The sequence below is a fragment of the Oncorhynchus nerka genome, linkage group LG22 (assembly GCF_034236695.1).
Source record: "Oncorhynchus nerka isolate Pitt River linkage group LG22, Oner_Uvic_2.0, whole genome shotgun sequence".
Lineage (NCBI taxonomy): Eukaryota > Metazoa > Chordata > Actinopteri > Salmoniformes > Salmonidae > Oncorhynchus > Oncorhynchus nerka.
Window position 1 is genome coordinate 42444650 of NC_088417.1, and position 26588 is coordinate 42471237.

Below are 26588 nucleotides of genomic sequence, written 5' to 3' on the forward strand. Positions count from 1 at the left end.
AGGAGACAGGTTAAAGAAGGATTTTTAAACCATGAGACAACTGAGACATGGATTGTGTATGTGTTCCATTCAGAGGGTCAATGGGCAAGATTTAAGTGCCTTTGAACCGGGTATGGTAGTAGGTGCCAGGCACACTGATTTGAGTGTGTCAAGAATTGCAAAGCTGCTGGGTTTTTCACGCTCAACAGTTTCCCGTGTGTATCAAGAATGGTCCACACCCCAAAGGACATCCAGCCAACTTGACACAACTGTGGGAAGCATTGAAGTCAACATGGGCCAGCATCCCTGTGGAAAGCTTTTGACACATTGTAAAGTCCATGCCCTGATGAATTGAGACCGTTCTGAGGGCAAAAGGGGGTGCAACTCAATATTAGGAAGGTGTTCCTAATGTTTTGTACACTCAGTGTAACGCATAACTTTTAACCAGTAAAAACGAGTGCACTAAATATGGAATAGGGTGCCATTTGGGATACAAGTTATGCTTTACCCTGTAATACCCTACAGTGCCTTGCGAAAGTATTCGGCCCCCTTGAACTTTGCGACCTTTTGCCACATTTCAGGCTTTAAACATAAAGATATAAAACTGTATATTTTTGTGAAGAATCAACAACAAGTGGGACACAATCATGAAGTGGAACGACATTTATTGGATATTTCAAACTTTTTTAACAAATCAAAAACTGAAAAATTGGGCGTGCAAAATTATTCAGCCCCCTCTCCCCCCACTCACTCTCTCTCTCTCTCCCTCCCCCCACTCACTCTCTCTCTCTCCCACTCACTCTCTCTCTCTCTCTCTCTCTCTCTCTCTCTCTCTCTCTCACTCACTCACTCACTCACTCACTCTCTCACTCTCTCTCTCTCTCTCTCTCTCTCTCTCTCTCTCTCTCTCCCTACTCACTCACTCCCCCCACTCACTCACACTCACTCACTCACTCACTCACTCACTCTCTCTCTCTCTCTCTCTCTCTCTCTCTCCCCCAACTCTCTCTCTCCCCCCACTCACTCACTCTCTCTCTCTCTCCCTCCCCCCCACTCTCTCTCTCTCTCTCTCTCTCTCTCTCTCTCTCTCTCTCTCTCTCTCTCCCCCCCTACTCACTCATTCCCCCCACTCACTCACTCTCTCTCTCCCCCCCACTCACTCACTCTCTCTCTCTCTCTCTCTCTCTCTCTCTCTTTCCCTTGTTCTCTGAACTGTATACATTCCCTCAAGTGGCACACAGGGCTGTTTGCCTTCCTAATGGAGGTAGTGTGGCAGAGCCTATTTAGATAGGGGCCCTGCTAAAGTAAACTTCGGACAGGGATTCAAATAAAGCAGCTCCCTTAACTGACTGCTGTAGGCTGAGGCGAGGGAGGAGTGGAGGAGTGTTGGCTAAACCCAGGAGGGAGGGAAGGAGGATAGGAAACTCCAGGAGGAAAGAAGGAAGAAGGAGGGGGAAGGCACAGGGGTGTGTTGAGTGAGCAGCTCCTGGGGATCTGGGTAATCCAGAGTGGAGAGGCGGGTGTGGTAGAGTAGATGGAGGAGGAGAAGTAGTATTATTCAGACTGGAGCAGGAGAGGTCCTGCTATTTGAAATCTCTATAGTCCCTCCGTAGACCTCTGCCCTGCCTCACGGGTTGCAGTTTCAGCCCAGGGTTTCCCATGAGTAGTCAAGGAGACGGCTTAGAGACCCTAGGTTTAAGACTGCGTTAGATTGACACAACTGATAGCAAAGTCCAGATTCCTCTCCTTCAGAGAAGACCTGGAAATAGAGAAGGAGAGCCGGGCCAAACAGGATTCATCAGAAGGAAGCTATCGAAGAGACAGATAGTCAAACACAGTGCCAGAGGGCTGCTGCAGTAGGCATTTAGCTATCACGTCTCTTTGACGTCCTATCTTTCTTACAAAAAACAAGTTCAGTTCAAATACATTTTCACATTTGTGTAAGACACTGGAAAGGAATTTAATAGCACAGATTTGTTCCACAGTATGTTTTTGAGCCTCATGATCAAAGTGTCATTTTCCATGTTAAAGCCAGGATTTGTGCTGTATACTCTATTTTGATAAACAATGCAAGCCATTATTTAGAAAGGCTTACACAACTGGTATGCAATCATAGAAAGCATTCCTAATCTATTCACCAGGATGCATCTGATTTATATCCATCTGCTTACATGATGCATGATACAACACCTTTCCCTTTTAAGACCTGCATGCGCTGCAGTTCCACTAAACAAGGCCTGTCCGAGTTGTCCTGTTGGTAGGGCTTGGGCAGGGTAGGTAGTGAGTGTTTAGATAATAAGTGTTTAGATAATGAGTGTTGAGGTAGTGAGTGTTGAGGTAGTGAGTGTTGAGGTAATGAGTGATTAGCTAGTAAGTGATGAGCTAGTAAGTGATGAGCTAGTTGAGGTAGAGCAGCAAGCCTGAGTGAGCCAGGGGGGGGATAAACCTCTCTGTGTTGCTGCCCAGCAGTGGGCCCTATGTTAGGCGTTGACCAGGGTGCACAACTAGATCCAGCTGTTTGGCACCACTCCCCCTGGCTGCCTGGCAGCCTGCCCATCCCACTACTGCTGGCAGACGGGCGCCAGATGTTTACACGCTAAAAACACCTCCTATCACAAAGCTCCCTCCTCCCCTCCCTGTTTGTGTGTGTGTGTGTGTGTGTGTGTGTGTGTGTGTGTGTGTGTGTGTGTGTGTGTGTGTGTGTGTGTGTGTGTGTGTGTGTGTGTTTTAACCCTTTCTATTTTCACAAGGGTTCAAGTAGCCCCTCGGGTAGTGTGGGCAAGATGCACTTAAATGGACATAGCTCATACTGAACTTGTCCTACAATGGATATATGAGGTATTCAAAACACAGCATTCCAGCACTTGCTTGAGGGATTGTATACCATAGGGTAGATGTTGCAGTTGAGGTGAGGAGACTTGAACTTATATAGTTGTATGTTTCCAGCCCATGCAACAACTCAGCAGCTTCTCTCTCAGGGGGTAAAAATAGCAAAGTGCTGATATTATGCAAATGTTTTATCTGGGGAATTAGATACTTCTCTCTGACAGTTGTGACGAATCATTTCCCTGCCTGAAATGATTTCCTCTGTTTCAATGGCTGTTCCTCAATGTAAAAAAGTGTATTTATGCCTGATCAGCCTTACAGCAAGACAAAAGGCAAAAGTATTGCAGTTAATTTGTGTCTAGGTTTATTTTGAGATGTTTTAAGTGTACTTCTTAGTGAACATTCTAAGTCTGTGAGGCTTTTTAGTTCAGTTATTTTAATGAGGTCTCATTTGGGCAGGGCCTCCTGAAAGATGGCTATCAACCACTGCTTTTCATTACTCTGTCCTGAGACTGGCTGAAGAGGAACATTACTTAGTAATTCCCTCAAAAACACATTGAGTCAATACATGCAACCATGATTCAATGGCATGCAAAGAGATATGTGCTTTGTCATAACTTCTGGCGTAAAAAGGGCTTTATAAAATAAATGTTATTGGCTTTAAGGCTGATTGTCTGTAGCAGTGTCATCTCTAACATTTTTCTCTCTCTCTTTCTCTTTTCTCGTTCTCTTTATCCCCATGTAGCACCGCCGCAGTTTTTCCCTGCTTTCCATCCACCGGTGCCCATCGACGACAGACATGCCCAGGGTCGCTACATCTACGAGCCGTCCCCCGTTCCCCCTCTACACGTGTGAGTGTCACAGACTGTACACACACACACAACCCCCCCATCCCGTACACATCCACTTCTTCTTTACATAAAATAATGCAAAGGAATTTGTACAATTCTACCAGTCAGGTCTAATGGGAAGTGATTTGGATATCAGTATCATATCATTAGTATCAGCAAGAACCCCCAGTAGTGTTAATGGCAATATTAATAAGATGCTCCTGTTTCCAACACCCCAAGGCATGTTGCATCCTCCTCAGAGGTGCTCTGTGCTCCCCTGCTCTCCAGATCAAAGGTCATGGCCCTGTCTGGGAGTAACATGATCCACATGTCAGAGACACGCAAATTAACATGTGCCAGAAACATGGAAACTAGGGCCTCTGAGCATGTTATTCTCATAAGCACAGTGATCAAGTCTTGTCAACTCCCAACCTGACATACCTTCACTGACACACACATCTCAACTGACACACACACCTTCACTGACACACACACACACATCTCTTCTGACATACGCACTGTACCATGTATGCACCCCCCCCCACACACACACACAAATAACACACATATTAGAATCCCTCTCATTCTTACTGTCTTTCACTCTCTCCCTTCTTTCTCTCTCTTTTACTCCACCGCTTTTGCTCTCTGTTCTGCCTGAACAGTGAGTGCTGGTAGTGGATGCTCTGTCGCCCTTGCATCACTAATTTCTCACCCAGAGACAGCAAGGAAGCGATCAGTGCGCGACTGGGACAAATTGGATGGGGCAGCTACTTGGGCCACATTATGTTTGAAATTCTTCTTCATTATCAACCCCCCCATCCTCAGGAGTCATATCTCTCCCTTGCTGATGTGCCACTAAGCATAATGCATTTTTTATGTCTCCCTCACACCCCCACACCCCCACCCCCCCTCGTCTCAGAGGAGAGAGGGAGAGGCAAGAAAAAAAAAAAAGGGTTAGTGATTGATGCCCCGTGTCAAAGCAAACAAAATGGCAAATATAATTGAGCATTTAGCTTCTGCAGAGAACATGTGCCGCCAATACGGCTCAAACAAACAGCCGTGTTTGTTATCAGTCAGAGGCGCTTTTGGAGAGATCTGGAGCAAAGGTTAGGGGGAAGGGGGAGACATGGAACCCACTGAATTAAATGAAGGGGTAAGAGAAGTTGCGCAGAACGAACGTGTTCAGTCACTCGATCTCTGTCCGGATAAGAGTTATCTGGCTGGCGCGCTTCGTTTGCTCAGCCTGTCAGGGGAGGCGTGGCCGTGAGTCGTTGCCGTACTTATGGGCTGTTTATCCACTTGTATTGCTGCTTAATATGACACGCCACGCTGAAAGGCCCCATTTTTCATTATTACAAGGCAGTTTAGTGGATGATCTTATTCAAATTGACTTGGGTACTAGTACACACATTATCGAGTTACACGTGTTCCTTTCCGATCTCAAATCAAAGTTTATTTGTCACGTGCGCCGAATACAACAGGTGTAGACCTTACAGTGAAATGCTTACTTACAGGCTCTAACCCCTCTGCTCTCAATGCCATTACTATTGCTTCTTTTCAGAGTAGGAAACAGTGTTACATGGTGTTACTGTTTAGGGTTTGTACAGTCCAATCGACAGATTACCGAGTTATGTAGGCTACTGTAGTTTCTTGGTTCAGATTTGGACTGTAACATAAACTCAGTATTGCTTGGGAACAATTTCATCTGGCAATTTGGTCTCATTGGATAGTGTTTTGGAATTCCTTACGAAGGAGCATTTTGATCCAGTCACCCCCAACAATGCCATCATGGCCCTGCACACATAGAGAACATGCATGGCCCTGCAGGGGACAAGTGGGGGGGTTCAGACAGAAATATAGAATTGTTTTAAGACAAGCTCTCCTTAGTGAGCAGAATTAATCGTTATTAGCCCTCTTAAAGATATGGTTAAGTACACAGTAGAGTATTATTGGCATTACTTCCCCATACAGAGGTTTCATTACAGCGGGTAATTACAGTGGGTCTGGCCCCGCGGCGGTACAATCAATCCAGCTACGAAATGCTAGCCGTCACGCTAACGCTAGCAGCGCTAATGCTAGGACTTGGTCCGGTAGAAAAACACGCAGCCGTCTCATATTCTCATGATACATTCTGCCGTCCAACCGACGTTGCAAATGAACAGAATCCTGTCCTATTATTGTGACAGGTCTAATTGAAACATGTTTATTTATGTCCCGGCGCCGCAGAAGAGGGAGGAAGGACGGAGCGTTAGCGAAGGCGCTAAGCTAAAGGCATCCGGCGATATATGAGACCGACGAAATTAAATTAAAAGCTCATAAAATGAAATATGCTCTGAATTAGCTGCTTGACACTTAATTTGCCTTCAAATGAGCGGAGGAAATCACAAATTAACTGTCCTTTGTTTTTCCACTCTCTCTCGCTCTCTCGCTCTCCTGCTGCACGCCACCCCTATTAGGCAGGGAAGAGTGCAATTACAGTCAGGAGCTAGGATAATCGTTTAGTTTATGAATTATTGCATGGGAAGGCACCCGTGTGCCATTCAATATTAAAGATAGGGTCAGGGGTTGCCTTCCTTGTGTGGGTGCATTGATGATGTACTGTTTCTGTGTGGAAATGGAAGTTATCCATTTCCACATAATAGAGGATGTCTATGTCTATGTCCTACATGTCTAAAATGGGAAACTGTGGTGTCTTTTGTCAATACCCTCGGCATATAGAGCTTTGACCAACCACTTTTTAATGACTATAGAATAGGACCTCAGTGCAGCTGATCTAGAATCAGCAGCCCTCTTCCCCACTACCTCAGTGTCTCTGACCAAGAAACAGCTGACCTTTTCCTCCTCTAGAGAGTATGCTTCTTCACTTCCTGCTTAAATAAACACATGAATCGGTGAAGAGCAGACTCCATGGAAGCTCTCGTCCCCACCGTCGCTCTCATTGTGTTGGCCTAGATTCATCGGGAACTGGGGGGCTGTGGGGCTTTGTGGGGGATGCTGGGGCCTTTCATAGGGGACATTATTGGCCGACTGACGACTACCGGTGGAAACAAAAGGCCCTCTCTTTGTGGCACAGTGCCTGGTCTCGGTCACCCGGAGACGGGCCGAGAACAAACAGAAGTATTTGACCACAAGTAAATTATCTGCATGGGAGTTTACTCGTGAGTTAGAGGCCCTTATGCTTGAATGTGGCCACTGAAACAACAAAACACTCTTAGGGGATAAGTAATTGACTTGCAACTGTTTGCGTAGTCACGGTCGTTGCCTTCGGAAAGTATTCAGACCCCTGGACTTTTTCCATATTTTGTTACATTACAGCCTTATTCTAAAATGTATTAAATAAATAAAATCCTCAGCAGTCTACACACAATACCTCATAATGACAAAGCGAAAACAAGTTTTACGTTTGAATTTTTAAAATAAAAAAATAAACAGAAATACCTTATTTACATAAGCATTCAGACCCTTTGCAATGAGACTCGAAATTGAGCTCTGTTACATCCTGTTTCTATTGATCATCCTTGAGATATTTCCACAACTTGATTGGAGTCCACCTGTGGTAAATTAAATTGATTGGACATGATTTGGAAAGGCACACACCTGTCTATATTAGGTCCCATAGTTGACAGTGCATGTAAGAGCAAAAACCTTAGAGCTCCAAGACAGGATTGTGTCGAGGCACAGATATAGGGAAGGGTACCAAAAAATGTCTGCAACATTAAAGGTCCCCAAGTTTGGAACCTCCAAGACTCTCCCTAGAGCTGGCCGTCCAGCTAAACTGAGCAATCGGGGGAGAAGGGCCTTGGTCAGGGAGGTGACCAAGAACCAGATGGTCACTCTGACAGAACTCTAGAGTTCCTCTGTGGAGATGGGAGAACCTTCCAGAAGGACAACCATCTCTGCAGCACTCCACCAATCGGGCATTTGTGGTAGAGTGACCAGACGGAAGCCACTCCTCAGTAAAAGGCACATGACAGCCCGCTTGGAGTTTGCCAAAAGGCACCTAAAGGGCTCTCAGACCATGAGAAACAAGATTATCTGAAACTAAGATTGAACTATTTGGCCTGAATGCCAAGCGTCACGTAAACATTGCACCATCCCTACGGTGAACGGAGCAAAGTACAGAGAGATCCTTGATGAAAACCTACTCCAGAGAGCTCAGGACCTCAGACTTTGGACAAGGTTCACCTTCCAACAGGAAAACGACTATAAGCACACAGCCAAGACAATGGAAGAAGTCTCTGAATGTCCTTGAGTGGCCAGAGCCCGGGCCTGAACGATCGAACATCTCTAAAGAGACCTGAAAATAGCTGTTCAGCAATTTTGGAATAAGGCTGAAACCTAAGAAAATGTGCAAAAATCCCGGGGTCTGAAGACTTGTCGAAGACACTGCAGGCATTTGCTTAAGAATTCGCTTGAATGATCTACTCCTGAGTACAATACAAAATGGAATGTTTAAACGTAGGTACTGTATCTCCACAGATTCGTATCCCACTCAGATAACGTGTGAGATTTGTCATGTTACCGTTTAGTTCTGCCACTTGTTTGTAAAGTCTCCTGAGGATTCTCTATGACATTATTTGTGTCGTAGTAATGATGTCAAAGTCACAATGTAAAGATGATAATGGAATAGGAAAACATTCTGATTTGGCACAATGTTCTGTGTAAGTGGTGAATAGACACGTGGATTCTGACTCTGGAAGGGGGTGAAGGTGTGTCTGTGCGTATGTGCGCCTGTGTGTGTGTGTGTGTGTGTGTGTGTGTGTGTGTGTGTGTGTGTGTGTGTGTGTTGGGCCTGTAAAGGTATGCTAAGTCCTGTCTGTGGTGTTATTGCATTCAGAAGTGTATTTGTACAGCTGTGGTCCCCAAACGGACTGTAAGGTATTCTGTGAGGCTACCAGGGGGAAAAGCCGCAGGTCCCATTCATTTCAACACAACATCAGCACTCTGTTGTCGGCTGCAGTGAAACCATAGTTAACTGCCCAAAAAAGAGTGTAATTTATTTTCCTGCAATTATGAGAATGATCATTCCATCTTAGTAACAACATACTGAAACCTTTTTGAATATATGAATTTTTGTGCTCTCTCTCTTTCTCTCTCTCTTTCTCACTCTGTGTCCTTTTGGCTGAGAGTAGAGTGTGTTCTTTAGGTGTACGCCATTTTGTTTGGTTATTTACATAAACTGTTGTCAGAGAGCCAAATGTGGACATTGAGGAGCGGCGTGCTGCTTAGCATAAAGACCACACCTCCCTCCAGATTTCTCATCTACTCCAGATGGTAAGATGCCTGGAATTGCACACACACACACACACACACACACACACACACACACACACACACACACACACACACACACACACACACACACACACTTACTTCATGACAAAAGGCATAGTGTAACAGCTTTCATAGAGAGCTACAGGAAAATACTGTAAATGTATGTATGTATGTATGTACTGTACATGTTTAAGCTTTCCTTTGGATTTTCCTTTTCATGTGTTGAGGGTTTTATTTATTTGGGGCTGATGTTTCACCCTTTCTTACTGTATGTGAAGCTGTTTTATCATTTTTGTATTCATTCATTCAACGTTTGCAAACATTAGCAGTTTTCATTTTCTGTTTATTGAGTATACGTTTATTAATGTGTTCATAAATCTCTCTAAACCATTTGTAAATTCCCTATAAATGAACCTGTTTAGTATAAGCCTATATTTATTCCTTTACCCCCCCAAAATAATGGTAATATTAAACCTTGATAAATTGTAATAAATATCAAATGGGACTCTAAATTCTATTAAATTCCAATGATAATTTCCTTATCATCTCTAGATGATCTCTATGTGTCAGTAATGAGAAGGAGGAGAGCAAGCCACTTTTCTCATCTCCCTCCCTTTTTTTCCCCTTATCCCCCATTCCCTGCGAATTCATAGGTCACCCTCCTTTTGGTGAAGTCACCAGGTTCCCCCCATCCACCCCTCCCCTCCTCCTCCCTTCTTTTTAAAAGACTTTCTCTGTGGCGCCAGGCTGTATTCGTTGGACAGACAGTCACGCGGTAACTGGCTTCGTGATTAAATGGTGTTTATTCTTGACAAAAGTCCCCTTTATTTATCTGCATTGCCGTTTCACCGATACTATCAGTCACCTGAATGAAACATTTTCAGTCATACCAATTTTGCAGTATAATTGAGTAGAGTCACTTCCTTTTCGTTTCCCCCCCTCCTCTCACTTTCCTCTCCCCTCTCTTCTCTCCTCTCTTATCATGGCCACAGTCATTTTCGTGCTGCGTTGCTTGATATGGAGTGGCTGGCTTTATCCTTATTTGACATAAAGCCCTTTCAATTTTCACTGGAGAAAAAAAAGGGAAGAAAAAGAAAGTTGCGTGCCACTCTGTGAAATGGGCGGGAGAGGCGGGGGTAAAGTATCTCTCCCTCTCTTTTTTTTCTCAAGCAATTTCAGGATCTAGAGAGAAAATGAGATAAATGCCTATAAGCATAATTGTGAGCAGTTTGAAGTTATATCATTTTTGTTGTAATACACCAGTTTTGAAAACCTAAATGGATGGTGTCTTCTTTTTTCCCCCCAATGACTGTGCAACGAAGCGGGATATTTTCAAGGCACCTGTGCATTTTGTGGTTGATGGATACTGCAGGTTTAGAAAAAATAAAGTCTTTGGTAGAGTAGACATGTGACAAGCCCTGCTCTGGTTTACAGTTGAGTACCCAAGGAAACATGTTTAGACATGTTGCTAAATTCTACGTAAGAGCTGCTGTTACTACCATATAAATATATTTTAGTGATTCTATTACTATGGTTATTACACGTGCACGGTTGTGGACAATTTTGCATTTGTTTTTCTGCTGGTTATTACATGTATGTTGCTGCTGAAACTGTGTTTTAAGAATCAAGGGTATTTATTCACACTAACCTCACAGTTACATAACCATTTTAATTGCAATAGTTGGTTGTACTGTGTACGACATTGTTGTTAGATTTGATTTGATGTCATATATGTTTGTTTCAACCCAGCTCAACAGCTGTTGAAATGCCCCTTTCATTAATTTGTAAATGTAGCATAACAAATGAGAATGTGGCACTGGTGATTCACATTTTTATTGAGTAGTAACAATATGGGTCAAATGAATAACCCAGTCAGTCATTTCGCCGTACATTTCCTTTGATCTTTTGTAGGTTTAATTAATTTAAGACGATTACAGCAAATGATTTATTTGACTAAGAATAATATATATCTATCTTACTAGTGGCCTTTTGAATTTCCACATGTAACACAGTAGTACACTTGATTTTCTGTACAGAAATCTATTGCCCTCCTGTTTATATTTGAGATCTCAATTTGTAGCTCGCCCATGTTGCACAATGGAAGAGAAAGTCTGGAGGAGAGGAGATAACAGACAGGTGCTAACAGCTAGCTGTGTGTGTCAGTCAGCCTGTCACTGTGTGTATGTGTGCGTGCGTGTATGCGCGTGTGTGCGTGCGGGCCTGTGTGTGTTTTTGTGTGTGTGTTCAATCTGCCTAAGGTTAACAAAGCCTTGTGCTCAACTGTCAATTCCATAATGGGAAGATTCGACAGCCATGTCATTACATCACTCATCATTTCAAATATTAAGAAGGGTTTGTTGAGTAATGCTTTTCATGTTTAGATTTGTCTTCCAAATAAAGATTCAGAAAATAAAATGCAGATACAATTGTAACTGTATAACCTTAGTGTATGAACCGTTTATATGCTATAAAATAAATGTCAATGATGAAAGTGATTCATTATTATGATTTGAATTGACATTTAAATGATTCCCAAGTCACCATTATCACAGTGTTTTATACAAATGCTCTAAACCTTTTACAGGCCCTCTGTTTTAACATTTTAAATTGCTTTTACCAACATTATTGACATTACAAATGTTGGCTAATTTACTTTAATATTAAATATTGATTATGGTAATGCTGTTGATAAGCAAGACCTCAGTATATCCCAGAATTCCAGGGCCCGTATTCATTAATAAACCTCTCAGAGTAGGTGTGCTGATCTAGGATCAGTTCTGCCTTTTAGATCATAAGGAATATGGTTATATGGACAGGGAGGACCTGATCCTAAACTGCACTTCTACTTTGAGATGCTTTATGAATACATTCCCAGAGGCCTGTCTGTTGATGAAGGGGGTAATGGGTTTGTGGGAGGGGCCAGCTGTCACATCAGTGCCTTCGCTTAATTGGCTTTGTAAAGGCCCCTCCCACCTTTCTACTGGCCTGGAGGTTCATGTGTGTGTTTGTTTCTTGATGTTTTTTTCATCTTAGAATATTATTTTCATTTAAAAAAATAATATATATATATATATATATATATATATATATATAGTAACATGCATTTGTAAAAAGAAAACTGGAAAATAGATATTGCTATACAGAGTTCTGCATTTGAGAAAACACAACAAATATAATTATATCATGTCTGTCGGCATACTAACCTACTATTTAGTTAATAATTGTTGTTAGTTAGTTAAAGGGGCAGTCTGGGATTCTAATCAGAATTCATGGCTATAGGGCCATATTTAATTCATTTAAAAGTGCAAAAAAATATGTACAGATTGCCACTTTAAAGTGAGTCAAAATAATGTGATTGAAGAGAGAGTGCAGTATGTAGTCAGTGTTGGGACTCAGACCCTTGCTTTGTGGAGGCAGGCAGAACCATCCCGGTGGGCCGTCAGAAGAAAGTGTAGAAAATGTTGACTTTCCATTATTCCGACTTGGGCTCGGGGCCCTGGGAATTCACTCTGGGGGCCAGTTACAGCAAGTAACGAGATATAGGGAACAGGGTCGTAAATTCGGCCTGCTTTTTGCTAGAAATACTTTCTTTTCCCCCTCTGTCCACTCCCTCCATCTCTCCCCTCGTCGAGCTTTAAGTAAATGGGGGGAAACATAAAGGTAACAATGTATAATATTACCACATGTTGTCGATTTAAAAAAACAACATTTGTTTAACATTTGTTAAACTGTTCTGAAGGCCATTGACAGCTTTAACGGTGAAGGAAATGAGATCATTACCTCCTCTCCTGCACTGACTCTACCTCTCCTTCTCTCCTTTTCACTCCTCCTTGTTTTGCCCTTTATACATTCTCATTCTCTCTTATGAGCTATCGTGGCATTTTGTAATTCTTCTTCTTCCTTCACCTCCTCCACCAAGGATATTAATCACACTCACATACGGCTACTCTATTCTTTGAGCACCGTGTTATCTCTTATCCAATCAAATCTGAAGTCCATTATTCATGTGTGAGAAGAATGTTTTCATCTCTCAGACTGTGGTTTGGACCTTAACTGTTTGGAATGAGCAACAGACAGAGCCCATCTCTGCTGTCTTCATCTTCCATGATACCTCACTCTCTCAGAAGAGGGGTCAGTGTGTCAAGTATCTCTCTGCACGCATCGTCCAGCGGGAGTGGCACAGTCCTGCACACAGCTGCGGGGTGCCGGAACTGTTAAAATGAACGCAACTAGCATTTGGTGCTGCTCTGTCTGTGTATTTGTCAGTAGGTCGCATTTTGTGTGTCCAAAAGAGATCGCTTTTTAATAAATGAGAGATGAAAGTTGAATTAAATTGGACTGGAAGACTGGAAAGTTCAGCCAAATTTGGATATACAGTGAGTATACAAAACAACCTGCTCTTTCCATGACATAGACTGATCAGATGAATCCAGGTGAAAGCTCTGATCCCTTATTGATGTCACAGTGTAGATGAAGGGGAGGAGAACGGTTAAAGAAGGATTTTTAAGCCTTGAGACAATTGAGACATGGATTGTGTGCGTGTGCCATTCAGAGGTTGAATGGGCAAGACAAAATATTTAAATGGGGTGCCTTTGAACGGGGCATGGCAGTATGTGCCAGGCGCACCGGTTTGTGTCAAGAACCGCAAACACTGCTGGGTTTTTCACTCTTAACAGTTTCCTGTGTGTATCAAGAATGGTCCACTACCCAAAGGACATCTAACAAACTTGACACAACTGTGGGAAGCACAGTCATGGCCAGCATCCCGGTGGAACACTTTCTCTTATCTCTATCTATGTCATACTCTAATAACTCGATTTAATGCACCAAACCACTCTGAAAAGACAATATATCATTTATAGAGAACCTTTTGATGTTAGTGATGTGCTATATGTGCGCCTTACTGTAGTGGGTGAGATTGTGTATGTGTGTGAAACGTCTTTCTTCCTGATGAGGCTCAGGAATCCTCCGCCGCTCCTGTACTTAACCAACATAGACCCTGATAAGGTCAAGGGCCGGGGCTGTGGCCTGGGCTGGGTCCAGAGCTGCGGGGTCGGTGGTGCCCCGTTCATGATTAAATATCAGGCAACTCCACTTGACATTTTATTAGTACAACTCCAGCAAGATGGATGAAATGGTAAGAATAAAGTAGGCTGTGTGTGTTGACTTTCCCACCTGCCCCTGCCGCCTGCCTGCCTCCTCTAACCAGTCTTTGCTTTCTTTTCCTTCCCCCTCTCTCTTTCTCCTCTAACAGGAGTATATATTAGAAAACATTTGATGGATTTCTTTTTTCAGTGCTTGAAGAGGACAAATATGTTTTTCTAAAGGTCCAATGCAGACATTTAAAAAAAAATCTCACTATCAAATCATTTATGGGTAACAATTAAGTACCTTACTGTGATTGATTTCAATGAAAATAGTCAAAAGGCAACAAAAATAGCTTCTTAGCAAAGAGCAATTTCTCAAGCAAGAAATTTGCTAAGACTGTCTGGGAGTGGTCTGAGTGGGAAGGGAAAACTGAAATTTAGCTGTTATTGGCAGAGAGGTTTGGAACTCTTTCTTATTGGTCAATTAACTAATGTACTGCCTTTTCAAACAGCTCTTACACTAAACGGGCATTATCATAATTTTCACAATTTCACAGTATTATTCCAACCTCTTAGTGTGGAAATATACAGTGCCTTCAGAAAGTATTCATACCCCTTGACTTATTTCACATTTTGTTGTGTTCCAGCCTGAATTCAAAATAGATTAAATATATTTTTTCTTACCCATCTACACACAATAATACCCCATAATGACAAAGTGAAAACATGTTTTTAGAAAATTTAGAAAATGTATTGAAAATTAAGTACAGAAAGATCTCATTTACATAAGTATTCACACCCCTGAGTCAATACATCGTAGAATCATCTTTGGCAGTGAGTCTTTCTGGGTAAGTCGAAGAGCTTCACACATGGATTTTCAAAATTCTTCAAGCTCTGTCATATTGGTTGTTGATCATTGCTCGACCAACATTTTCAAGTCTTGCTATAGATTTTCAAGCAGATTTAAGTCAAAACTGTAACTCTGTCACTCAGGATCATTCACTGTCATCTTGGTAACCAACTCTAGTGTAGATTTGGTATTGTGTTTTAGGTTATTGTCTTGCTGGAAAACTTTTCAGTCCTTAACAATCGATTTCAAGCATACCCATAAACATGCAGCCACCACTATGCTTGAAAATATGTGTAACGGTTTTCTGTATGTGAAGGAGAGTCAGACCAAAATGCGGCGTGGCTATTGCGATCCATGTTTAATGAAACAAAGTAAACACGAATCAAATACAAAAACAATAAACGTACCACGAAAACCGAAACAGCCTAATACTGGTGCAAAGTAACACAGAGACAGTAACAAGGACAATCACCCACAAAACCCAACACCAAACAGGCTACCTAAATATGGTTCCCAATCAGAGACAATGACGAACACCTGCCTCTGATTGAGAACCATATCAGGCCAAACATAGAACTAGACAAACTAGACATGTAACATAGAATGCCCACTCAGCTCACACCCTGACCAACCAAAACATAGAAACATACAAAGCAAACTATGGTCAGGGTGTGACAATATGGAAACTGGTACTCAGTAATGTGTTGTATTGGATTTGCCCCAAACATAACACTTTGCATTCAGGACAAAAAGTTCATGTTTTTGAATATTTTTATTCTGTACAAGCCTCCTTTATTTTCACTCAATTAGGTTAGTATTGTGGAGTAACTACAATGTTGTTGCTCCATCCTCAGTTTTCTCTTATCAGCCATTAAACTATGTAACTGTTTTAAAGTCACCGTTGGCCTCATGGTGAAATCCCTGAGCAGTTTCCTTTCTCGTCGGCAACTGAGTTAGGAAGGATGCCTGTATATTTGTAGTGACTGGGTGTATTGATCCACCATCCAAAGTGTAAGTAATAACTTCACCACGCTCAAAGGGATATTCAAGATCTGCTTTTTTTTTTACCCATCTACCAATAGGTGCCCTTCTTTGTGAGGCAATGGAAATCCTCCCTGGTCTTTGTGGTTGTACAGATAATTGTATGTGTGGGGTACAGAGATGAGGCAGTTATTCAAAAATCATGTTAAACACTATTATTGCACACAGAATGAGTCCATTCAACTTATTATGTGTCTTGTTACATAATTATTTTGATCATGTTTTAATACTTATTGACTCAAGACATTTCAGCTTCTCATTTTTAATTCATAAAAAAAAAAATATTCCACTTTGACGTTATGGGATATTGCGTGTAGGCCAATGGCCAACATTTTAAATTTAATACATTTTAAAATTCAGGCTTTAACACAACAAAACGTGGGAAAAGTCCAGAGGTTTGACTACTTTCTGAAGGCACTGTATGTAAAACACAGAGAATTTCACATTTTTGACTGCACTCAGCCTTTAACCTGATAAATCCTCTTTCTTTTTCCTCTTTTCTCTATCTCCCTGTCCTCTCTTTCTCTCGCTTTCTGTCTGAAGGATTAGCCCTCTCCAGCAGCGGGACTCTCCTTCTTGGTCGCTGTGTGTTTTGTTTGTGATTTGCTTGAGTCCGTCTGTGCAGTGGTTCATTTCATGAGGCCCACTGTGACAGAGTGAATTGAGGTGGTTCACGGAGCTCTCTCTCTAGCCAGTACACTGATACACCGCTGCCCTATCAGCCCTGGGCTACGTTCACCTCTGGATCCCCTCTCCTCTCTCACTTAGGATGGGATATACACATACACACGCATGCACATACACACACACACACACACACACTCCCGACCGACTGGCTCCAACCCCAACACCACAACTCATTACAGGCTAGAAGGGTTAGTGAGGCTATGGGGCGTAGTGTGTGTGTGTGTGTGTGTGTGTGTGTGTGTGTGTGTGTGTGTGTGTGTGTGTGTGTGTGTGTGTGTGTGCGTGCGTGCGTATGTGTGTGCGTGCGTGCGTGCTGCGTACGTGCGTTTGTAACACACAGAGGCTATGGAGACATTCTCTGAGAGGATGTGCTGGCGATAGATGTACTTGCTCTCCTCGTTCTGAAGCTGTTTTCTTTCAACACCCAGGAGTCCCCTATTCTCCTCTCTGTAGCCTGGGGCATGCCAGAGGAACTCAAACAAACCCTGTGAAAAAGGTTAAGTCCACCTGTATTTACTGTTGACTCTCACTTTGAACGAGAGCAACCTAGTGTGACTTTTTGGAAAAGTGAAATGAAAGAGAGTGGATACTTCCGTGTTACTCGGAGCACATTTATCGAACCGCAATGAACCGTAAAGTATGAAAGAGGAGCATAAAAATGGACATTGGTCTCATGTTTGTTGCCTGAACTTCCAAGCCCACTTGAAATTACATGAAAAAAGGCAGGCTCATTTTGTATGATTTCACTTTCATGTTTAATTTTTTTTGTGAACACTTTGTTGATTTACTTCGGTAGACATCCTGAAATTAAGTTTAAATACGGTGTGGAAATGGTTTTCCAAACAGCCTGTGAAAAGCCTGCAGAGAAGCAAGCTGAAACATAAATGTTTCTTTAAAAAGGCTCATACACTCATTCATGGTAATAGTGTTTTGCCATAATTTGGAACAGTGCTATAAGGGCTTTTAAAGACAGCTGAAAAGTGTGTGGTACTACAAGTTGACCTTGCCTGCCATTTTACTCCACGGTCATTTCCAAGGTCACACAGTACAGTAAGTATGTAGACACTGATCTAACGTTCGGTTTGCATCTCCTCCCTAATGATTACGTGTTCTTAATGCTTTGTACACTCAGTGTATAACCAGTGAAATGTGAAACACTGAGTATGACCCATGGGTTGTTCATCTCACTGACACTGCTCTCACAGGTTTGTGACTTCACATTGTCGGAGCGCCGAGTTCACAGGAGTGTGTTTACTTGTGTGTTTGCGTGCATTTTTCTTTGAGTGTATGTGCGTGTGTGTGTCTGACACCTGGGCCCGGTTGTTATGACTTGAGCCTGTCACACTCATTGCCTCCTGTTGAACAACACCTGTTATCTTCGTCATAGCATGGAGTATCGTACGTGCCTGCTGAGATGTGCATTCTCCTAGCAAGACAACGATGTGTGTGTGTGTGTGTCTGCTTGTGAGAGAGAGATATCGAGCGCTCACCCTCATCTCCACACAGCTTCCTCTGTCCAGTGATAGACAACAGTAGCGTGTAAAATATATAGAACATCCTTGCACACGCCCAGAACTATACCATAGAGAGTGATTCCTCCTTGTCGATGTGACCATGAATAGAAGAACCCCCCCCCCCAGCTAACCCTTTGATGTAAGGGGTCACAGAACTCCCAGCCCCCCTTCTTAGCGCCAGGTGGGCATAGTTAGACCCCGGCACGATTGGCAACCCCATAGGTGCCCCTAAACACAAGTACACACATGCAGGGTTATTGTTCAGGCAGGGTGGAGAGGAGACGGTCCAACTCATCAGGAATGAGGAAGTTCAGTTGGGGTGTCTGAGAGACATTCTAAAGCAGGGGTAGGCAACAAGATTCGGCCGTGGCCCAATTTTGGTCGGAGCGGATGGTTGGGGGGCTGGAACATAAATATAATAATTTGTACACTGCAAATTGACCACAACTAAACTCAATAATTTCATACCTTGATTACATTGAGACATGATCACATTTTTCTATTTTTAGCTGAATTCCTGGTGATATTTTTTGACCAAAAATGAAAATCCCCCCCAAAACCCTGTTCTAAAGGATGATGGTATCAGGTATGAAGTTAAGACCCAGATGCAGACAACGTCAAATTAACAATGGATTAATAATCCAACAGGGGAAGGCAATAGATCAAGGCAGGCAGGGATAAGTAAACCAGAGGTGGGGCAATGGTACCGGAAGGCAGGCAGGCTCAGGGTCAGGGGCAGGCAGGTGTACTCAGAGTCAGAACAGGCAAGGGTCAAAACCAGGAGGGCGAGAAAAAGAGAGACTGGAAACAGCAGGAGCTGAGACACAAAATGCTGGTTGACTTGACAAACAAGACAAACTGGCAATAGACAAACAGAGAACACAGGTATAAATACACAGGAGATAATGGGGAAGATGGGCGACACCTGGAGGGGGGTAGAGACAATCACAACGACAGGTGAAACAGATCAGGGTGTGGCAGATGGTTTCTTCACTGCGGTGGCAGGAGACAAACACAACATGAAGGTTAATGGTAGGATAAGGGTTTATTTAGTGTTTATAGATGTCCCTTAGAGTTACAAGTACACTCAAATTATATTGCTTTGTCTTTGAAATCATTAGATTGTCTAAACCACACATTAACCCTTCCTTACATAAGCCAATAAACCAATACATATATTTCAAACCAGGTTTTACTTTTACTCTTACTGTAAATGTTACTCTTACTGTAAACGTTACTCTTACTGTAAATGTGCACAATTCCTAATACCTACTGCTGCTTTATTTAAACCATGCAGCCACACAGAACAATGTTATTACTGGCTTGACTTCTGATTATGATTTCTTGCTTTCAGTAGCTCCCAAAGGACCTTCCAGAAGTTATCATATACTCTAGCAAACTGTTTCCCCTTGCTTTCCATATGTGCGCACACAGGCACTCTCTGGCGATTTCTCTTTTATATTCAGACCACAAACACACACTTTCTCTCAGTAGTGAAGGCTCATGGAGTCCTGCTCTCGCTCATTCCTTGTCTCTCTCACTCCCTTTCCCCCTATATTGACCTCCCATGTCTCTAACCCCCCCCCCTCTCACTATCCCTCCCATCACTCCCCCTGTCTCTCCCTCTCCCTCCTTGTCTCTCTCCCTTTTTGTCTCTCTCCCTCTCCCTCCTTGTCTCTCTCCCTTTTTGTCTCTCTCCCTCTCCCTTCTTGTCTCTCTCCGTCTCCCTCCTTGCCTCTTCCCCTCTCCTTCCTTGTCCCTCTCCTTCCTTGTCCCTCTCCCTCCTTGTCTCTCTCCCTTCTTGTCTCTCTCCCTTCTTGTTTCTCTCCGTCTCCCTCCTTGCCTCTTCCCCTCTCCCTCCTTGTCCCTCTCCCTCCTTGTCTCTCTCCCTTCTTGCCTTCCCCTCTCCCTCCTTGTCCCTCTCCCTTCTTGTCTCTCTCCCTTCTTGTCTCTCTCTGTCTCCCTCCTTGCCTCTCTCCCTCTCCCTCCTTGTCTCTCTCCCTTCTTGTCTCTCTCCCTTCTTGTTTCTCTCCGTCTCCCTCCTTGCCTCTTCCCCTCTCCCTCCTTGTCCCTCTCCCTCCTTGTCTCTCTCCCTTCTTGTCTCTCTCCCTCTCCCTTCTTGCCTTCCCCTCTCCCTCCTTGTCCCTCTCCCTTCTTGTCTCTCTCCCTTCTTGTCTCTCTCTGTCTCCCTCCTTGCCTCTCTCCCTCTCCCTCATTGTCCCTCTCCCTCCTTGTCTCTCTCCCTACTTGTCTCTCTCCCTCTCCCTTCTTGTCTCTCTCCCTTCTTGTCTCTCTCCGTATCCCTCCTTGCCTCTCCCCCTCTCCCTCCTTGTCTCTCTCCCTCTCCCTCCTTGTCTCTCTCCCTCTCCCTTCTTGTCTCTCTCCCTCTCCCTCATTGTCTCTCTCCCTTTTGTCTCTCTCCCTTTCCCTTCTTGTCTCTCCTTCTCACTCTCCTCTCTCTCTGCTCAGTGTCTGGGCTGGCTCAGGCTCTGTGTAGCCATGGCCTCTTTGATCACAGTGCAAGGGTTGGAGCTTTAAAGCGTCTGCTATTTCCACTGTCAGGAGCCCCTCTCTTCCCCTCTGGTTTAGACTTTCAGGGCCATGGCAGGGAGGGCTGGCGGGGAAGGAGGGATGGAGGAATCAGGGGAGGGGAAACGCTGTCAACCCGGGCCAGGAGAGGCCTCTGACACCTGACTGATCTCTGCTCCTCTCTTCTCTCATCCGGTCTGGGAGCACAAGAAGCTAACCCACCTCTCTCTCTCTCTTCACATTTCTTCTGGTGGATGGAAGGATGGATGGAGGGTGTAGGAAGTGTTGGGAGCTAAAGTGACCATGGTTCTGTACTGTGTCTTTGTAATGGTAGTTAGCTAGCCTCTGGACTCTCTGAATACATTCCAAATGGCACCTTATTCCCTAAATAGGCCACTACTTTTTTTTTTTACCAGAGTCCTAAATGGAATATAGTGGTGTCATGATACCAGAATTTTGACTTTGAAACCGAGTTCAGTATCATTACATTTGAATGTTCTTACGTCAACATTTTTCACAGACAGCCATGTATTCATTAATTATACAATCATACAATCAATTTGATTTTGTTCTTACCAATATAACTACATAACAACATAATGGTAATCATTTATTTGAATGATAAATCTCTCTTGATAAACTGGCTAAATCAAGATATAGCCTAGGTTCATTCACAGTACAGGTGAATTCATATTCATTTGGAGTATGTGCAAGCATTGAGTTATTGAGCTTGTTTTGGCTCATTTCATGGGGCTACAGATCACAATCTGTTTCCCTTCCATTTGGGACAGATTTTACTGTACTGATAAACAACATTTGCATAGAAGTAGCTTATTTTATAAAAGAGCGCACTCTCTCTTTAACCAGTGATGACGTCATTCATGAGGCAAGGGGGGAGGGGGGAGCCCTATTCACACTCTGGCTGAATCACAAATCACCCCCTTCCTGTCACTACTCTGCCCCTGATTTGCATGTTCACGAATGCCTCTGCCATTTGCACAAGTGTCGCAAAGCTGAGGGACTGAAAATTATCGAGGGTTAAGGGCTAATTAGACTCTCAGATAGCCATGTCGACCGACCCAGCAAAGTGCTATCCCAACATACACTGTGATATGTTTGGACTTGTGCAATTTCATACAAAAGAATAGAGAGACGTGCCTAATTATATGTCACATGCATTTGTTTGCGTCTGATTTTGAGACTTGACACATGTAACAGATGAAATACCCCCCAAATTAAATGTTTAAACTGTTATTGGGGTTTATAAAATTACAGGGGAATTTGTTCATTTGAATTTCATACTTGTTTTATTATTTAAAAGTCAGGAGTGTCTCCCGACGCTGATGGGTTTATTGTTCCCCTCGCCACTCTCTCGAAGTCACCCTTGGAGTTTCGTCGGCAAAATGTGAGAACGGAGGGCCCTCAGAGCGATTTGGCAGGGGCGAGGGGATGGTTTGAGATTCACCGACAGAATCATTTCGCTGAGGCATTAGATAATCTTTGGGAGAGATGTGAAAGGGAGATCGATTTATGTCAATTAATAAAGTTTTGGTGGCAATCATTTTTTAAGTCAGCATATCTTGCGTACTAGGGGTAGTGAATTGATCTTGGCTTTAGCTGTAAATCAAATCAAATGCTTCATAAACAACAGGTGTAGAATAACAATGAACTGCTTCCTTACAGGCCTTTCCCTCCAATGCAGAGATAATTATAATAGAAAGATAATAATAAGAGGAATAAATAATAATTGTCACACCCTGGTCTAAGTATTTTGTGTTTATCTTTATGTATTGGGTCAGGCCAGGGTGTGGCATGGAGTTTTTGTATTGTGGTGTGTTTTGTCTGGGGGTTTTGGTGTGTATGTTAGTGGGATTGTAGCTTAGTAGGGTTTTCTAGGTAAGTCTATGGCTGTCTGGAGTGGTTCTCAATCAGAGGCAGGTGGTTATCGTTGTCTCTGATTGGGAACCATATTTAGGCAGCCATATTCTTTGGTTGTATTGTGGGTGATTGTCCTTAGTGTCCTTATTCTGTGGTAGTTTGCACCAGTTTAGGCTGTTTCGGTTTTCATTACGTTTATTGTTTTGTTGAGTTTGTATTTTGATTCGTGTTACGTTGTTTTATTAAACATGGATCGAAATCTACACGCTGCAGTTTGGTCCGACTCTCCTTCACCAATAGAAAACCGTTACAGAATCACCCACCACAAACGGACCAAGCAGCATGTCAACAGGCAGGAGCCACAGGAGAAACAACAAAGGCAGAGACAGCGGCACAATGAGGATTGGACATGGGACGATATATTGGATGGCAAGGGTTGCTACACATGGGAGGAGATCCTGGCGGGAAGGGATCGCCTTCCATGGGAACAGGTGGAGGCACTTAGGAGAGCAGAGGCAGCCGGAGAGAGGAGCCGGCGATACGAGGGAACACGGTTGGCAAGGAAGCCTGAGAGTCAGCCCCAAGAAATTCTTGGGGGGGGCTCACAGGGAGAATGGCTACGCCAGGTAGGAGACCTGCGCAAACTCCCTGTGCTTACCGGGGGGCTAGAGAGACCGGGCAGGCACCGTGTTATGCAGTGGTGCGCACGGTGTCCCCAGTGCGGGTGCATAGCCCGGTGCGGTATATTCCAGCTCCACGTATCGGCCGGGCTAGATTGAGCGTCGAGCCAAATGCCATGAAGCCGGCTCTACGCATCTGGTCCCCAGTGCGTTTCCTTGGGCCGGTGTACATGGCACCAGCCTTGCGATCAGTGTCTCCGGTTCGCCTACATAGTCCAGTGCGGGCTATTCCACCTCGCCGCACTGGCAGGGCAACCGAGAGTTTTCAACCAGGTAAGGTTGGGCAGGCTTAGTGCTCAAGAGCTCCAGTGCGCCTGCACGGTCCGGTCTATCCAGTACCACCTCCACACCCCAGTCCTCCGGTAGCAGCTCCCCGCACCAGGCTTCCTGTGCGTTTCCTTGATCCAGTACCACCGGTTCCAGCACCAGGCCTTCAGTGCGCCTCGCCTGTTCAGCGCAGCCAGAGCCTGTCTCCTCTCCTGCGCTGCCGGAGCCTCCCGCCTGTTCAGCGCAGCCAGAGCCTGTCTCCTCTCCTGCGCTGCCGGAGTCTCCCGCCTGTTTAGCGCAGCCAGAGCCTGTCTCCTCTCCTGCGCTGCCGGAGCCTCCCGCCTGTTCAGCGCAGCCAGAGCCTGTCTCCTCTCCTGCGCTGCCGGAGTCTCCAGTCTGCCCAGCGCCGCCAGTGCTCCCAGTCTGCCCAGCGCCGCCAGTCTGCCCAGCGCCGCCAGTCTGCCCAGCGCCGCCGGTCTGCCAGACTCTTCCAGATCTGCCAGTCAGCCAGACTCTTCCAGATCTGCCAGTCAGCCAGACTCTTCCAGATCTGCCAGTCAACCAGACTCTTCCAGATCTGCCAGTCAGCCAGACTCTTCCAGATCTGCCAGTCAGCCAGACTCTTCCAGATCTGCCAGTCAGCCAGACTCTTCCAGATCTGCCAGTCAGCCAGACTCTTCCAGATCTGCCAGTCAGCCAGACTCTTCCGGATCTGCCAGTCAGCCAGGATCTTCCAGAGGTGCCAGTCGGCCAGGATCTGCCAGTAGCACCAGTCAGCCAGGATCCACCAGTCTGCCAGGATCCGCCAGAAGTGCCAGTCAGCCAGGATCCGCCAGAAGTGCCAGTCGGCCAGGATCTGCCAGTAGCACCAGTCAACCAGACTCTTCCGGATCTGCCAGTCAGCCAGGATCTGCCAGTCAGCCAGGATCTGCCAGTCAGCCAGGATCTGCTGAGACCACCAGCCAGCCAGGATCTGGTAGATCTATCTACCTGCCTGAGCTTCCTCTCACTCCTGAGCTTCCTCTCACTCCTGAGCTTTCTCTCACTCCCGAGCTTTCTTCCCGAGCTTTCTCTCACTCCCGAGCTTTCTCTCACTCCCGTTCTGCCTCAGTCCCGAGCTGTCCTTCAGTCCCGATCTGCTCCTCAGTCCAGTGGGGTTCTGGGTGAGGACTACTAGGCCATGGTCGGCGGCGAGGGTGGACTATCCAGGGACGCGAGGAGAGGGGACTAAGACATTTATTGAGTGGGGTCCACGTCCCGCGCCGGAACCGCCACCATGGACAGACGCCCACCCGGACCCTCCCTATTGTGTTGAGGTGCGTTCGGGAGTCCGCACCTTAGGGGGGTGGTTCTGTCACACCCTGGTCTAAGTATTTTGTGTTTATCTTTATGTATTGGGTCAGGCCAGGGTGTGGCATGGAGTTGTTGTATTGTGGTGTGTTTTGTCTGGGGGTTTTGGTGTGTATGTTAGTGGGATTGTAGCTTAGTAGGGTTTTCTAGGTAAGTCTATGGCTGTCTGGAGTGGTTCTCAATCAGAGGCAGGTGGTTATCATTGTCTCTGATTGGGAACCATATTTAGGCAGCCATATTCTTTGGTTGTATTGTGGGTGATTGTCCTTAGTGTCTTGATGTCCTTATTCTGTGGTAGTTTGCACCAGTTTAGGCTGTTTCGGTTTTCATTACGTTTATTGTTTTGTTGAGTTTGTATTTTGATTCGTGTTACGTTGTTTTATTAAACATGGATCGAAATCTACACGCTGCAGTTTGGTCCGACTCTCCTTCACCAATAGAAAACCGTTACAATAATGAATAACGATAACTTGGCTATATACACTGGGTACCAGTACCGAGTCGATGTGCAGGTGTAACGTCTGCTTCCAACTCACACCCTCAAACACGTAGATCTCCTGAACGTAGCTCACTTTCCAGCCCACTTTCCAGCTCACACTCTCAAACACATAGATCCCCTGAACGCAGCTCACTCTCCAGATCCCAATCAACTCAATTCTAATCACCTGTTCACACACCTGTATGTCATTATCACACACTATTTAGTTCAGTTCTTTGCACCCCACCACTGTGAGGTATTGTTTGTTTTGTGACACAGCTTTCGGAGCGCTGGGTTTCCTGTGATTTACTCATGTAAATTATTTTTTTAAATCCTGCCTCACTAACGACTCCTTTCTCCTATTCCCTGCCTGTACTTTAGCCTATCGGATTTCCTGTTATCTACCTATTGCCTGATCTCCCGGACTAAGTTACTAGTCTTTTCCCTGCCTGTACTGTTGCCCTTTGGGACCCCCTTTGAATGACCTTCTGCCTGCCCCTGGACCCAGCTACCTGCCTCCTCCTGTGGTCCTTTGCAAAAAATACCTGCTGCGCCCTGCGCTTGAAACCAGCTCTCTGTCTCCCCTCGTGTTCATTACAGCAGGGGTATGAGTTATTTGAGGTAGATACATATAAGTAGGTGTAAAGTGCGGGATTGTCTGAAACCAGCGACTCTGAGAACTGATGAAACTGTGGGCTTGCACAACCAAAGAATATCTGCACAAACTGTCAGAAACTGTCTCAGGGAAGCTCATCTCATGCTTATCGTCCTCACCAGGGTGTTGACCTGACTGCAGTTCGGCGTTGTAACCGACTTCAGTGGGCAACTGCTCACCACCGATGGCCACTGGCACGCTGGAGAAGTGTGCTCTTCAAATGGTGGTCACACCAGATACTGACTGGTTTTCTGATCCTCACCCCTACCTTCTTTGTAAGGTATCAACAGATGAATGTCTGTATTCCTAGTCATGTGAAATCCATAGATTAGTGCCTAATTTATTCATTTCAATTGACTGATTTCCTTATAGGAACTGTAACTCCGTAAAATCTTTGAAATTGTTGCAGGTTGCGTTTATATTTTTGTTCAGTGTAATAAGCATTAGCCACAAAGTATGTGATGAGTCAAAAGTGTTAGTTCAAAGGGGGGGGGGGGGGGGGGTCAATGCAGATAGTCCGGGTGGGTAGCTATTCGGCTAACTAGCACTCTTATTGTTTGGGGGTAGAAGCTGTTCAGGGTCCTGTTGGTTCCAGACTTGTGGCATCGGTATCGCTTGCCTTGTGGTAGCAGAGAGAATAGTCAATGACTTAGGTGGCTAGTC

At 44.6% G+C, this 26588-nt stretch overlaps 1 protein-coding gene across 3 annotated transcripts in view; it reads left to right on the forward strand.

Moving 5' to 3' along the window:
• Positions 1–26588, forward strand: part of LOC115105201 (transcriptional activator GLI3-like) — a 174583-nt gene that overhangs the window by 97848 nt on the left and 50147 nt on the right. For all 3 annotated transcript variants that reach the window (XM_029626932.2, XM_065007171.1, XM_065007170.1), the window contains exon 4: positions 3551–3656. In XM_029626932.2, the coding sequence (XP_029482792.2) occupies positions 3551–3656 (106 nt within the window). The remainder of the gene's footprint in view (positions 1–3550; positions 3657–26588) is intronic.